General features: G+C 46.8%; 2 protein-coding genes across 2 annotated transcripts in view; both read right to left on the bottom strand.

Moving 5' to 3' along the window:
* Positions 1–1,233: 1,233 nt before the first annotated feature.
* On the bottom strand, positions 1,234–5,464 carry LOC103904656 (keratin, type II cytoskeletal cochleal-like). Its single transcript, XM_019473813.1, has 9 exons — positions 4,835–5,464; positions 4,117–4,325; positions 3,555–3,615; positions 3,194–3,289; positions 2,770–2,934; positions 2,490–2,615; positions 1,877–2,097; positions 1,546–1,580; positions 1,234–1,445 (listed from the first exon to the last, which is right to left on the bottom strand). Exons 1-9 carry the CDS (start codon positions 5,462–5,464, stop codon positions 1,234–1,236), a joined length of 1,755 nt encoding a protein of 584 aa, XP_019329358.1.
* A 3,008-nt stretch (positions 5,465–8,472) lies between these two features.
* The window catches only part of LOC103904645 (keratin, type II cytoskeletal cochleal), a 6,185-nt gene continuing 925 nt past the window's right edge, over positions 8,473–13,732 (bottom strand). The window contains 8 exon segments of the mRNA XM_009286147.1: positions 8,473–8,548; positions 9,038–9,237; positions 9,640–9,661; positions 9,663–9,757; positions 10,094–10,258; positions 10,637–10,732; positions 11,155–11,215; positions 11,454–11,669. Of these exon segments, the coding sequence (XP_009284422.1) occupies positions 8,473–8,548; positions 9,038–9,237; positions 9,640–9,661; positions 9,663–9,757; positions 10,094–10,258; positions 10,637–10,732; positions 11,155–11,215; positions 11,454–11,669 (931 nt within the window).

Below are 13,732 nucleotides of genomic sequence, written 5' to 3'. Positions count from 1 at the left end.
CCTGTAAGCATTGGCATTGAGATCCCGGAGCAGAGACAAGAATTAACCCTCCTTTCCCCAAATGAAGATGTCGAATGTAGGTAACTGTGCTATGTCAATTTATTGGAGTTGCAAGACTAAAACTAGGATGAAAGCTGCTGACAAAATATAAGGTCATTAGAAATCAATCCCCACTTCCTCTTTTTCTTCCCAAATAGGATTAATGTACGCATACTAGCAGTTCAGTGTGCTAGGTACTGGGCAACTGGGAAGGCAATTGTTGCTGGTCCCGTGCATTTAAGGTTGGGTTTGGATCCCTTGAATAAGATCACAGAGGAGCTTTGTGTCCTGGGGCCAGATACGTTGATGGATCAGTCCCTTCCATACCTGACAGTGGACTCTGGCTCCCAGACTCTTCGGTTATGATGGCATTTATGGCAACAGATGAGCCAGACCATTAAAAACCCAGAAGGAAAAGGAAAGTTGAGGATCAGTTTCAAAACAACTCTTCAGTTATGACGGCATTTATGGCAACAGATGAGCCATACCATTAAAAACCCAGAAGGAAAAGGAAAGTTGAGGATCAGTTTCAAAACAACTCTTCAGTTATGACGGCATTTATGGCAACAGATGAGCCATACCATTAAAAACCCAGAAGGAAAAGGAAAGTTGAAGATCAGTTTCAAAACAGGTAATGCAAGCACATAAGCAAACTGAAATCTACCCTTTGGGGCAAATAATCAATGAAATCAATGCAGTGTGTAGGGAAACTGCAAGCTAGGCAATTTTGGGTGAGTTCTGCTTATGCCGGGGGTGTATGTGTAATCTAAAAGGCTGGCTGATAAAACTAGGTTGATCCAGGGTGGGAGATGCTAAGACAACTGGGCTGGATAAAGCTCTAATGAAAACACTCTTAGGTAGAAGGTGCCCTCTCTCACACTTCATTTTAATCCTTGAATTTGTAGGAGTGGGAAGACCAGGGAACTACACCAAAGGCACCTTGTTTTAACTGCATAATGGGAGTGATGAGGGAGATTTTAGCCCCTCTTCCTCCTAGATTCCCTAGCAGAAATAGCAAAATTCTTGACTATAGAAAAGCCCTCTTTGTTTTTTGTATCCCCATGCATGCAAAATGGGTGTGCAGCCTGGGGGAGCTGGGTGCACACGATCGGCTCTGGCCTGGCTGTTGCTGTGTGTTGGCAGAAAGGCGTGCGTGTTGCTTTGTTTCCAGCCTTGCCATTTATCTACAGCTCTTTACATGTTGCTCCTGGCTGACTTGCTCATGGACACCACCTTCATGTGGGAGCCTCTCATGCTCCTGCTGCTAACACCATCACTGCAGCTCACTGCTGTGCCGCAGACCCCCACACTGCTGGTCCAGCATGCGCTTTTGTTGGCTGATGCACGGGCACTTGCAAAGCCAGGCTCTGGGCCATAGGTGGGACCTCCCTGCGAATGGCAGACAGCTGCAAAAGGCAGAGCAAAACTGAGTTTCAGCTTAGGGAATTCCCTGGAGAAAAGGCAGAAGATGCCCGAGTTTGGTAGAAGGTGAATACTCCAACTTACGGATGTTGACAGGGAAGCCTTCTTCTGCACAGAGCCTGTAGAGAATGGGAAAAGGTTGCACATTATCAATCCGTCTTCAAGTGCAAAGCCCTTTAGCCTCAAATGTGAGCCTGACCCTCTCTAGCCTGTCTCTCACTGTTTGGAGGCAGTAGGACTGGCTGTTTGGGTGGGTTTGCACTGGTGGAAGTCTGTTAGGACTGATGGGAAGAACTGATCTGCATCAGGACCGCGTAGATGACTTGTGGCATGGCAGCTCCAAAACAGCACCGGCCAGTTGTTTTTCCTTTCAACACATGCGTCTAAAGTAGCCCTGCTATGGTCTGTCACCCACCTGCTCTCCTCTCCTTCCAACAGCTTCCTGTAGGTGATGATCTCGATGTCCAGGGCCAGCTTGACATTCATGACCTCCTGGTACTTGTGGAGCTGCTGGGCGAGGTCTGCCTTGGTCTGCTGCAGGGCTGTCTCCAGCTCGGAGAGTTTGTGCTTCGCATCCTTGACGGCCATTTCCCCATGCTGCTCAGCGTTGGCCACGGCAGCTTCCAGCCTGCTGCGCTGCAAGGAGCGAGACGCAGTCAGTCTTCACTGTCTCTTGCTATCTTCAAATGTAATGCGTTATCAAGAGATGGGTTTAAAGTCTGGTTGTGCATTCAGCCCAGCAGTAAGATGGACATGCAGTCCCCTCTGGCAGGGGTTTGAGGGAGCTGGACATGGCAGTTTCAGTGCTCCCTCGTGTTGCTCACAGGGCTTGGGATGCTATAACCGCATCTGCCTTCAGGTACTGCATGAGTTGGGCTTTAATGCAGCCCTAGTTGCAGCAGCAGAGTCCCAGCTCATGAACACCCTTTGCAAGGTGCTACAGCACCATTTAATATAGTTGTGGGAGCTTGCACGAACAGCAATTCACTCTCTGCCCTGCTGAAACAACCAGACCTGGCTGTGCTCACCTGGTCCTTGGCGCTCTTGACTTCTCCGTTCAGTCTCTGGACTATCCGTGTCAGCTCAGCTGCCTTGTTTTTTGTTTCTCGCAGGCTGTCAGCATTTCTGCCTGCAGTGACTCGCAGCTCCTCAAACTAAAAAAGCCCAAAGGACATAATTGCATATCCAAAAACACATGCTTTGAGTTAAATCAGAGCGAATCAGGAGAGTGGGGGTGTTTCTCTGTGTCTGAAGTTGGTCTGAAGAGAGAAACTGCACCCAAACCCTCCCTCTGCCAGGTTTTCTCACCTTGCTTTCATACCAGGCCTGCGCTTCTGCCCGGCTCCTGCGGGCAATGTCCTCATACTGAGCCTTGACGTCCACAGCGATGCCATCCAAGTTGAGATCTCGGCTATTGTCCATCTGCATGACCACCGAAGTATCTGAGATCTGGGCCCGCAGCTGGTGGATTTCCTGGTGGCGACATAGGGTTGAGCTGGTCAGAGAGATGCTGGTCCTGCTGTGCTCCAAGTCCAGCCCCAAGCTGGTGTGTCACCCACAGAGTGCAACTCTGTCCCCCTTTGCAGTGACCAAGCAGAGATGGATTGCCGAGTCTCACCATTCACCACAAGCAATGACCACTGCCCTGCATTACCCCCTCTTTCCCTGTCCTTCGGGATGAGCAACTTCAAAATCCAGCTGGGATGGCTAGAGCAATAGGGGGGCTTCTTACCTCTTTGTAGAACATTCTCAGGAACTCAACCTCTTCTTTCAGGCTTTCCACCTTGGCCTCCAATTCTGCTTTGTTTAAGAAAAAACAGTCCACATCCTGGAGATGCATTGGGGATAGAAGAAGGAAGTTTGTTAGCGAGAGCAGACTCAGGGCTACCCTTGGGGTGAGGGACTTTCAGTGCTGGTACCGTGACTGTGCGCCAGCTCCCAATTACACAGTTGCTGCTGATTTGAGTTCAAGCAAACCCAAGCACCGGCTCCTGCTTGTACTTGTTTTGTGTGCTGCTTTTGGGAAATAAATCATCACGTGCACCCCAAAGACCTGAACCCGGAGAGGAGAGTTCAAACAGCCCCTTGCTCACCTTCTTCAGGGCAATAAACTCGCTCTCGGTGCACGTCCGCTGGCTGCATTCGTCCTTGTACCTGTGTGGGAAAATGGGAGATTTTGAGTTCAGCGCAATTACATCTTTGTTTGGGTTTCTGCAGGCCTTCTTTCAAGAAGTGAAACTCCTAATTCTTTTCCTTCTCCCCAGACAATGTTTTGGGATGCTTTGGTCTTGTTTCATAGCCTGTGGGAAAGCAAACGTGTTTTCAGAGAGGTTTCTGCGTCTTTACAAATTTGCAGCAGAACTGTTTTCATTTGACCTCTGCAATAGCAAATAGCTGCTGAACATTTCTACATGTTAATTCCTTGAATTAACATAGAGAGAAAGAGAACCTGGAAGAGGGATGTCCTCTGTTTCCTCCATCTCTCTCTAAATTGGGACCTTATTTTGTATACTGGGATCCCGGTAGATCTCTCCATCTAACTACTAGTTCTCTGGGAACCATTTACTACCATGAAAAGATCGCGGTCTCTGCCTGTTTACAAATCTCGAACAACATTTTGAGCCCTGCACTCACATTTCTCTGTTTTTTACTTACATTTTCTTGTTGGTTTCCAAAACCTGCTGTGCTGCTTTCAGGTCTGTTTCTAACTGGGCTCTGTTGCACCCCAGTGCTTCCAGCTGCTTCTTCAAGTTACCAATATAAGCCTCTAACATGGGCATGATGGTATTCTTGCAGTGTTTTTGACCCTGCAGAAAGCTCCACTTGGTCTCCAGCACCTTGTTCTGCTGTTCCAGGAATCGAACCTGAATCCCAGAAAGCAAAATGGGAAACAGGATGAGGCTTAAGGGCTTGTGAGAGCCAGCGTCCGTGCAACAGCAGTGAAATGTGTGTTCCTGCTCTTGGTACATGTGAATGCAGTGTTTCCTAATCCAGTGTGCTTTTGTGCATAGGCTGTTTCTGGGCCACCCATGTGGAAATGCACAAAAATCTTAAGCACTTCTAGAAAGGAGAGATTTGCAATAAATTGGGGATGTGCAGAGAGGAATGGGAAGGAACTGGAAAGCTGATGAAACTGGTTTTAGCTTGTTCCCTCCCTGCAATCAGGCCTAGAGATCAGATCAATAGCACCTGTACACTAAAGCTTCCCCAGTGGCTCATAAACACCTTGGTGCTCAACTAGCACCCTTATGCAAGTTGCCCTCAATGTCTAAAATGAGTTGTCTTACAAGGATTCCATGCCCTTTCCATGCTAGACACCTCACTTGGACTCTAGTGCCTGCAAATTGGAGCTGAGGAGGCGTTCCCAGCTCACCTTGTCAATGAAAGAAGCAAATTTGTTGTTGAGGGTCTTGATCTGCTCTTTCTCTTGGTACTTCACCGTTTGCATGTTGGGATCAAGTTCCAGTCTGAGTGGTTGAAGCAGTTGCTCATTGATGGTGATGGGTTTGATGGTGCGTGGCCTGGAGACTCCATGAACCCTGTAGCCAAAGCCAGCACCTCTGTAGCCGAACCCCATGCCAGCTGCACCAAAGCCATATCCACGTCTCGGAGGAGGACGTCTTCCAACAGCTATTCTGGGCCTGGAGAATGCCACACCATCAAGACTTCTGCTGCTGAAGTAACCCAAACCACAGTAGCCCATGCCACCACCCCAGTAACACAAGGCAGTGCTGAAACTACATCGGTTCCTGGGAAGAGCTGCAGAGGAAGAGCTGAAATTCCTGGCGGCATGGCCAGAGCTGGTGCTGTAGGAGCAGCAGGACATGGTTGCTGGTGGGAGAGGGACTGGTGCAGGCAATGTGCTGGGAGCAGATTCCAGGGTGCAGTTCCCTCTGACCACGGTGGAGCACCTTCTTCCTTTTATTTGCATGGAAGACGGGGCGAGGCCGCATGAAACTTCCACAAAATGTTTATGATGCAAAGAATGTGAACTACTTAGCATATATTGTGCTTACCAACAGAGAAAGCAGCAGCATATTTGCCCCATTTACCAGCAGAGAAGGCAGCAGCATATTTGCCCCATAAAGGTTTGAAGAATGCTGTTAAGTCAGAGGGGTCATATGTAGGTCTTGTGTAATAGCAACAAAAATTAGAGGAATTGTGCTGGGTGAATTGTTTTCAGGAGGCATGGTGAAAACTGCACGTTTCCCTTTTTATAGGTTGGACGAAGTAGAACTGAGCCTTTGAAAATGTAAAATGCTTTTCTGTCAAAGGAGATCTTTACATTTTGCTGGTACCTCAGCTTGCAAGTAAGAGTTTTGAAGGAGAATGTGATTCAACCTGCTGTTCAATAAAAACTATCAGTAATAAATGTGAATTTACTGAGAATTCATGAACAAAGTCGTGCAGGCAGGTTAGTGGTAAATGACCGGGTTTTGTTGGCTCCGTCTATAAAAAGGCAACGTGTTTTAATGCCAGGAAAACATCTGTGGGGCCAAATCTGTTTCTCAAGGTGATTTTTCTGCAGGTTGCTGATATGAGTGTTTTCCAACATGGTAATTTATTTGGGGGGAATTGCTGATTAGTTGAAATTGAAACCGATGCTTGGAACATGGTAGCTTTTGCAGGCACTCTTATTGGCCAAATCCTCAGAAAACTGGCATCTCCTCCTCCCCTCATCCCTCAACTTGAAGGTTGGGTTCCCACTGGTTTGGGGCAGGGCCAGGCTTGGTCCTTCACCTCCTACGTTGGGCGAGTGCCCTCATTGCGGCGTCAGGGCTCAGGCTCTTCCTGGCTTTGCTGTTCACACACCTGCGTGTCTGGCTCCTTGGAAGGACAGGGATAGCACCAGTGCCCGCGTTGCTGTGTGGGAGGGTGGCGTCTTTCGTAGGGGCAGGGTGGAAGTTTCAAACGAATGATTTTGTTTTGTTTACTGCATTTCTTTCCCCTTCCCTGTTCAGGGGTTGGTTACAATTGCAAGCCAAAATTACCAGCTTTGCTGTAGGGATCTGGGAGCTCTTGGACACCTCGGCTCCAGGGCTCACAGATGTCTTTAGGGTGATGGGGCATGAGAAGATCTAGAGTTAGTCTTGTGATTATCCTCAACCCTCATGCGTCAGACCATGTTGCTCCAGACTGTAGTTGTATTTTATGGCTCCGTGGCCGCATCTCTTCTCTCCACATTTTCATCCCAGGTAACGCCTTCTGCTTTTGATGAGACAAGTGCCACCAGATGCAACTGTACAGGGCTTTTGGACAGAAATCTGAGAACAGAGGTTGCAGGAGGCTGGTCTCGCAGGGAGCCTGACCGAAAAGGAGAGAGGGACAGCGGATAAAGCTACAAGTTCTCCGGTGCAACAGGGAAAGGCAGTTGAATATGTTGTTGAACTGACTCAAAAAAAGACCCCAAAATGTTTTGAACTAGCTCAGTTAAACCAAGTAGTTCAAATCGGGTTGAGCATGTTCGGAGTAAGATGTTTTGGTGCTACTTTTTTTTTTTTTTTAATGGAAAAATCTCAATTTAAAAAAAAAAAGGTTTTGATTAGGAAAAACTTTTTCATGGGAGAATTCCTCCTTTTCCAGCCTACCACAGGCTTCAGAGCAGGGAAATATCCCCTGCTTTTGTTCCTGTTCTCGTGATCTCTCGCATCCCAGCTGCGTTCACTTTTAGCAGGTCTGTCATACCACAGTGATTTTCAACCCCCAGGGAGTTTCCCCACCTCTTTCATCCTGGTCTTAGGGGATTAGGTCAGGGGTATGATGTTCGCTGAGTGATGGACGTGGGAGGAGTGTGGTGGGGGAGACGTGCTGTGACCCGATCTCCTCATCTCCCTCCCTGTTCCCATGGCGCAGCTCTGTACCCCACATTTTCCAAAAGCCAGTGGATCCCCTGGGGATTCTAATGAGAGATGGCCTCGGCCTTGATTTGAGTTTGGGTTTCTTTTGATTTGAGTTTGGGTTTCTTTTTTTTTTTTAAAAATGTCTCGTTAATGTGTGTTTTGTAACTCCAAAAAGAGGAGCTATATCATGTGATCTCAGATTTGCTGTGTCAGTTTATTGGGGAGAAATAGAGAAAAAACAAGATAAAGGCAAAAAACAAGCATCATAGAGGAATTGGATGTTCTAGGTAAGACTCCTCTGCTCCCTTTGGTTTTTAACTTTTCATTGCAATCATGTCCGTACACTGGAGGAGCAGAAACTTACATTGCTTAGTGTTTTTAACACAGGTAAGTGGTTCCTTAATACATAAGCTGTGCTAACTGTTCGCTGCCTAGTTAAAATAGCATTGTTGCGCAGGCTTTGCTAGACCTACGCAACCCAGGAGGAACAGGCAAACTTTGGGAAGAGCCTATTTCTAAAACTACAGCATAAAGTAATGAAAAGAGCAAGTTTCATAACAGTAGTGAATGTTGCAGGGAATAAGCAACGCAGACTGGACTGGAAGCTTTAAAATCCCCCTTGTGTTTTCTGCGTGTGCTGCTAGCAGGCTGCTGCTGCTATGAACTGGTGGAGTAAGGACCCTCCTTTCAGTGCTTGGGGTTTTTTTAGTAATTTGTCCTGTAGGAGGCTGTAGAGGACACGAGTTTGACATTGGAGCTCTTCCTGCTCACAACACTGTATCCTCCCGTGGTGGTACAAGGAGCACAGATGTCTCCAGAGCCGGTGATGATGCTTTTGCCACAGACACCTCCTCCGGTCACTAGACCTCTGCTTCTGAATAGGGATCTGCTGCTGGAAGAGTAGCTGCCACAAAGTATGGGTCAGTATTGCATGTGATTCTTCCTGGGGATTGGCACACAGCTGCAAAGAAAACATTTCAGCTCAGGATTTCCATCCTACAGAGTAGATCCTGGGGGACTAGTAGGAATGGGGATTTGTCTGGTACTTAAAAATATTCACAGGGCAGCCACTGTCTATGCACAGCCTTAGGGGGATGGGGAAAATGGAGATGTGTAAAAACCAAAGTCCGTATTTAATGTGTGTCCCTATAACTGGCTAATAATTGGGAGGTTAGAGGATGTGGGAAGCTGCCATCAGGCCAGGCAGGTGCTTTGGACCTACCATGACTCCACTGCTCAGCTCACACCTGTGAGGAGGTTTTCCTGAGTCTGGTGTCATGCCCGAGCAGGGAAAGGGGTTTGCTTTGGCTCTGTGTGTGTTAGTGTGAGCAAATCCTGGCCAAGAGCTTTCCCTCTGTCCCCTCAATTAGCCCACATGTGAACAGGTACCCAGTCATTTCGGCTGGGGTGGCAAAGGTGGTCAGGCACGACTGTGACTGAGCCTTTGGCTTGATAAGACCTGAGGCTACACAAGACAACAACTTTATTCGTGCAAGGTCTTCCATTTGGGGGGAAAACCTAAGTGCCAGAGTGCATTAGGAGCTTTTGACTTTGTAAGGTGTTTGGGTTCATAAATGCTGGAAAGTGCTTTGGAAAGTGTCACCACCTAGGACTTCGGGTCTCAGTGGGATTTGCTGCAATTACAGAGGTGATGGCTCATCAGACAGACTGTGAAAGGTGCTTGTGGGGTTAGATGTGTTACTATTTCTTCCTTGCAGGGTTGTACAAGCACCCACCTGCTTTCCTCTCCATCCAGCAGCTTCCTGTAGGTCATGATCTCAGTGTCCAGGGCCAGCTTGACGTTCATGAGCTCCTGGTACTCACGGGCCATGTCCTGTTTTGCCTTCTCCAGCTCGGAGAGTTTGCACTTTGCATCCTTGACAACCACTTCCCTGTGCTCCTCAGCTTCAGCAATGTCTCCTTCCAGTTTGCATCTCTGCAGGTAGGAGATTTTCATTACTGCCACTTATTTGCACATGTTTTGAATAGTTCAGAGCTGTTGAATCTGCCTGTCTGTGTATTCATCCACCTGCACTTTATTATATTTTCAGATTCTATAGACAAACCTTTAACTCTAGGATGCTTCTCTCTGCCTAGCTGAGACTTTGGTGTATGTGTTGTCTTCTCACTGCAGGTCTCTACTGACGGTAGTTCAGTTATTAGTCATAATAGACCCTTTTACTCTGTACTCTGGATACCTGCAAGTCTTAGAGTTGAGCTGCTGACATGTATGTCACCAAAACTGGCTTTATTGCTCCCTTGCTCTAGCGGAGGAGTTTTGGAAAGCCACAACCTGCAAATGGCAATTGACACATTATTGCCCCTGAGTCATCCTTACCTGGGCTTTGGTGTTTTCCAGTCAGTCTCTGAATCACCCGATTCAACTCCACAATTTCATTCTTTGTATTACGCAAGCTGTCGTCGTGTTTGCCAGCGGTTTCTCTCAGTTCCTCATACTGAGGAGAGAGAAAAATGCAATGAAAATAAATACCAGAGTGAGGAGATGAGTCAGTAATTAAACCTACTATGTGATTCTGGGTCCGCAGTCCCGGATCTTGAGCTTTAAGGCAAAAACCTTTGACACTGGGGGACAGAATGACTCATTTACACAGTAGCAGCTCTGTGTGTGAAGGCATTAACAGAGGATGTATCACACATAGGGGAAACACAACAGCTGGCTAAGAAAACAGACCTTTAAAAAGTCTGTTCGACCCAAATTAGGAAATCTGAAGAAGCGGGGCCCTTAGCCGTTGTGGGGCATAAATACTTTTTTGGGTGTCATTATGACTCACCTTGCTGTAGTACCAGGTTTCTGCATCAGCCTGACTTTTTTTGGCAATGTCGTCATATTGAGCTTTGACATCGGTGATTATGTCATCCATGTCCAGGCCTCAGCTGTTGTCCATTTACACAATAACAGAGGTGCCCGAAATGGGTGCTTGGACCTGAGTGATTTCCTAGGGGCGACAGTAAGATTATCAGTCGTCTGCACCAGAGGTGCTTTCCCTGCAGATCTCCGTGGTGTGGAGACAAGGAGATGCAGCGTGCTCAACATACCACGACTTCAGGCTCACTGCAGAAAACCCAAAGAGGGATTTTCTGGTTTAATCACTCTGGATCCTACCTTTACCATCAAGTTGCAACAGATTTCTTAGGATCTCGCCTGTGTAGTGCAAGAGTAACACCTTTGAAATCCGGAGCAATCAACTGATGTACACGTGAAACACCAAAAATCTCCATGAACTTAAGCGATGGGTTGTGGGAGCCTGACTCCACAGGCCCCCTAAAGAGGCATGGAGTGGAGGAAAAGGGAGCGGAAAAGGAAGAGCCATTACCACTTCACACAGGCTCCTCAGGCAGTTGATCACTTGTATGAGGGACTCCACTTTGGCTTCCAGCTCAGCTTTGTTCACATAGGCCCAATTTGCATCCTGAAGCACATCGAGGTTTATGAAATGAAAGAGCAAACTGCTTAATGCCAGCAAGTGATGAGATTACAGACTTTTAGGGCTGCTCTTTTCAAGGACATAAATTTTACCATGTTATTAAATTGTTTCATACTCTTATCCTCTTAGGCAGAAGACAAAAAAATCACTAGACACAGAGAAGAGAAGGAAAGGTTTTGACCAGTTGGGGTGTACAAACATCCCAAATGAACAAACTCAGCTAAAACTGACTCACTTAAGGTGGGATTCAACTCTTTTAATTAAATCTTCCCAAAAGCTGGCCTTTAGGTCCCTCTAGAGTCTCTGGAGAGTGAGAGGCAGTCTCACCCTCTCTTTCCAGCAATATTGGCTGCTGTTCATGCTAAAAGCCCGGAATAAGTGTTTGAATTGGTTTGAAATGCTCTTACCTTTTTGAGCATAACAAACTCATTCTCTGCGCGTGTTTGCCACTGAGTTTCCTCTTCACACCTGCAAGGAGAAGAAAAAAGATCACTTTGCTCCTCGTTATTCAGCTTAAGCAAGAATATGAATCTAATCTTCCTCTACCACCTCCAAATGCTCAACCTCAGCATGGAAACAAACTGCTGATGCAAGTCATACACATGTACATCTGGAGGAGATCTTGCATCTTGTGCAGCCTTTGCCATCCAAAAATTAGATGAGATCAGTTCTAGCCCTAGTTTTGGAGCGTGTATCTTTTTTAAACTTTTTCTTGTAATCTTCCATGATACCCTGCATGGTGCTCAGTTCTGTTTCCAGCTTGGCTCTGTTGCTTCCCAGAACATGCAGCTGCCTCTTCAGCTTGCCAGTGTAAGTTTCAAACATTGCCTCGATGTTGCTCCTGTAACACCTTTGTTCCTGTAGAAATCCCCGTGTGGTCTCCAGCACCTTGTTCTGTTGCTCCAGGAACTGGACTTCTGTCCTGGTTTTGGCAGTGATAGAGTTAATTTCCTTTCTAGTAGCTGGTACAGTGTTTTGGATTTAGGATGAGAACAAAGCTGATAACGCACCGATGTTTTAGTTGTTGCTAGGTGATGCTTACACTAGCCAAGGACTTTTCAGCTTCCCATGCTCTACCGACTGAGAAGGCTGGCGGTGCACAAGAAGCTGGGAGGGGGCCCAGCCAAACTGGCCAAAGGGACATTCCATACCATGTGACGTCATGCGCAGTACATAAACTGGGGAAAGCTGGCCGGGGGGGCTGCTGCTCGGGGACTGGCTGGGCATCGGTCGGCGAGTGGTGAGCAATTGTACTGTGCATCACTTGTTTTGTGTATTATTATTATTATTATCATATTATTATTATCATTTTATTTCAATTATTAAACTGTTTTTATCTCAACCCACGAGTTTTTTCTTACTTGTGCTCTTCCATTTCTCTCCCCCATCCCACCGGGTGGGTGGGAGTGAGCGAGCGGCTGCGTGGTGCTTAATTGCCGACTGAGATTAAACCACGACAACTTCAAACTTGGCAAACCCCTGTGAATGTAAGTTTGGACTATATATATGTATATATTTTTCAGCAAAGGTTCAGAGTGACAGAGATGCAGGAAAGGCAGATAAGTCTTTCCTAGAAAATTAAATAGGTGATTTTCAGTTCCATCTTTGCTGAAATATTGAAAGAGCTGTCTGCCATGGGTGGGAACCCTCTTAATTCTTTTGCCTTCAGTGGGATAACACTGAGGGCTTAGCCCTGAAAATCTCAGCCTTTTCTAAAGGTGCATTTGCTTTCATGTGATTTTCTTGGCATTCGCCACAGCCTGAGAACATGTTCTGCTCCATGAAGAGGATCAGAGAGACGTTCATGCATGCAAGCCTAAAAGCTGGCCTTCCTCATTTAGCCGTGCAACGTTTTAGGGTACAGCTGTGTGGGAGTTGTATGTGCTAAGCACTTTTTGGAACTCAGCCTAAAAGGAGTTCAGAGAGCTCAGCATCTTTCATGATTGGGCCCTGGATGCTGGAGAACAACTGCTACATGTGATAGTTGGCATCTTCCATGAAATGGAAGAAGTCATGTTGGCTTCTTTTCTCACTTTCTCTCTCCTGGGTTTTTAATTACAGACCTGAGCAGAGCTCAGTACTGCCAGCTTGTCTGAGCCAGCCCAGCTTCGATCTGCTGACACAACAGAAACCTTAGCTCGGGAGCATCACACTGCCTGGGGATCGCATCCTTGTTTAGCACCTGGCCTGACAGCTTTGTTGGCTGCTCCAGAGAGGGGATGGAGATAAATCCCTCCTGTTTTCCCTGCACAAGCTGCAGGTCTGGAACCAGCCTTTCCAGAATTTTAGCTCTGATGTGTGGGATCCATCTTTCCTGACTTCAGAACACCTTTTGGAGTGCTCCTGCAGTGCAGACATCTTCAGCCAAGCGCCTAGAGCGCTTTTGGTCCCACGGAGGGAGAGAGGTGTTACTGGGGAATGAATCGTCTGACCCAAAAGTGTCCGTTTCTGTCCTTTGACTGGCTCAGATGTAGGTGTTTATGGCCAGGTGGAAGCAGCCCCACCTTCTGGTCTTGCTCTGTTGGCTGTGCAACTTGGAAAACCTCCCAAAGTGCTTGGGTATTGCCGCTCTGTGACCCCTGTCTCCGATACACTTCATGTTCCCCGCTCCTCTCCGAGACTGAGATAGGGAGGAGGAGGATATGGGAAGGCTCTGAATGACAGCAAGTGCCTATGGCAAATCTTCTAAACTTTATTCTAAAACTACACTTTTAGGTGAATTTTGTAATGGCACAGAAAACCCACATTGCTCATGATAAATTTGATTGCAGTTTATTAAAGAAATTTCATAAAACTCATACAGTTCAACGGGAGCAGAAGATGAGAGGAAATGAACTAGTTACATTTTGGTATATAATGCTCCAACCCTCCTCTTTGCCTCCCTCCCTCTTCCATAAAAAGAGAAGAAAAAAAAAAAAAAAAGCAAAGAATGGAAGAAAAATAACATAAAATCCATAAATTCAAAACAACAGGCACATTAACAGA

Source organism: Aptenodytes forsteri, unplaced genomic scaffold, assembly GCF_000699145.1.
Source record: "Aptenodytes forsteri isolate BGI_AS27 unplaced genomic scaffold, ASM69914v1 Scaffold268, whole genome shotgun sequence".
NCBI classification, from domain to species: domain Eukaryota; kingdom Metazoa; phylum Chordata; class Aves; order Sphenisciformes; family Spheniscidae; genus Aptenodytes; species Aptenodytes forsteri.
Note: the sequence above shows the minus strand (reverse complement) of the source record. Positions and strands in the feature narration are given on the sequence as shown.

Bases quoted from the DNA above. Each gene is read 5' to 3' on its own strand.
- LOC103904656 (XM_019473813.1), bottom strand. From the start codon at position 5,464: ATGCTAAGTAGTTCACATTCTTTGCATCATAAACATTTTGTGGAAGTT. The intron at 2,935-3,193 runs GTAAGAAGCCCC...TGTCGCCACCAG, and splicing joins TGAGAATGTTCTACAAAGAG to GAAATCCACCAGCTGCGGGC. The intron at 2,616-2,769 runs GTGAGAAAACCT...GGGCTTTTTTAG, and splicing joins AGGCCTGGTATGAAAGCAAG to TTTGAGGAGCTGCGAGTCAC.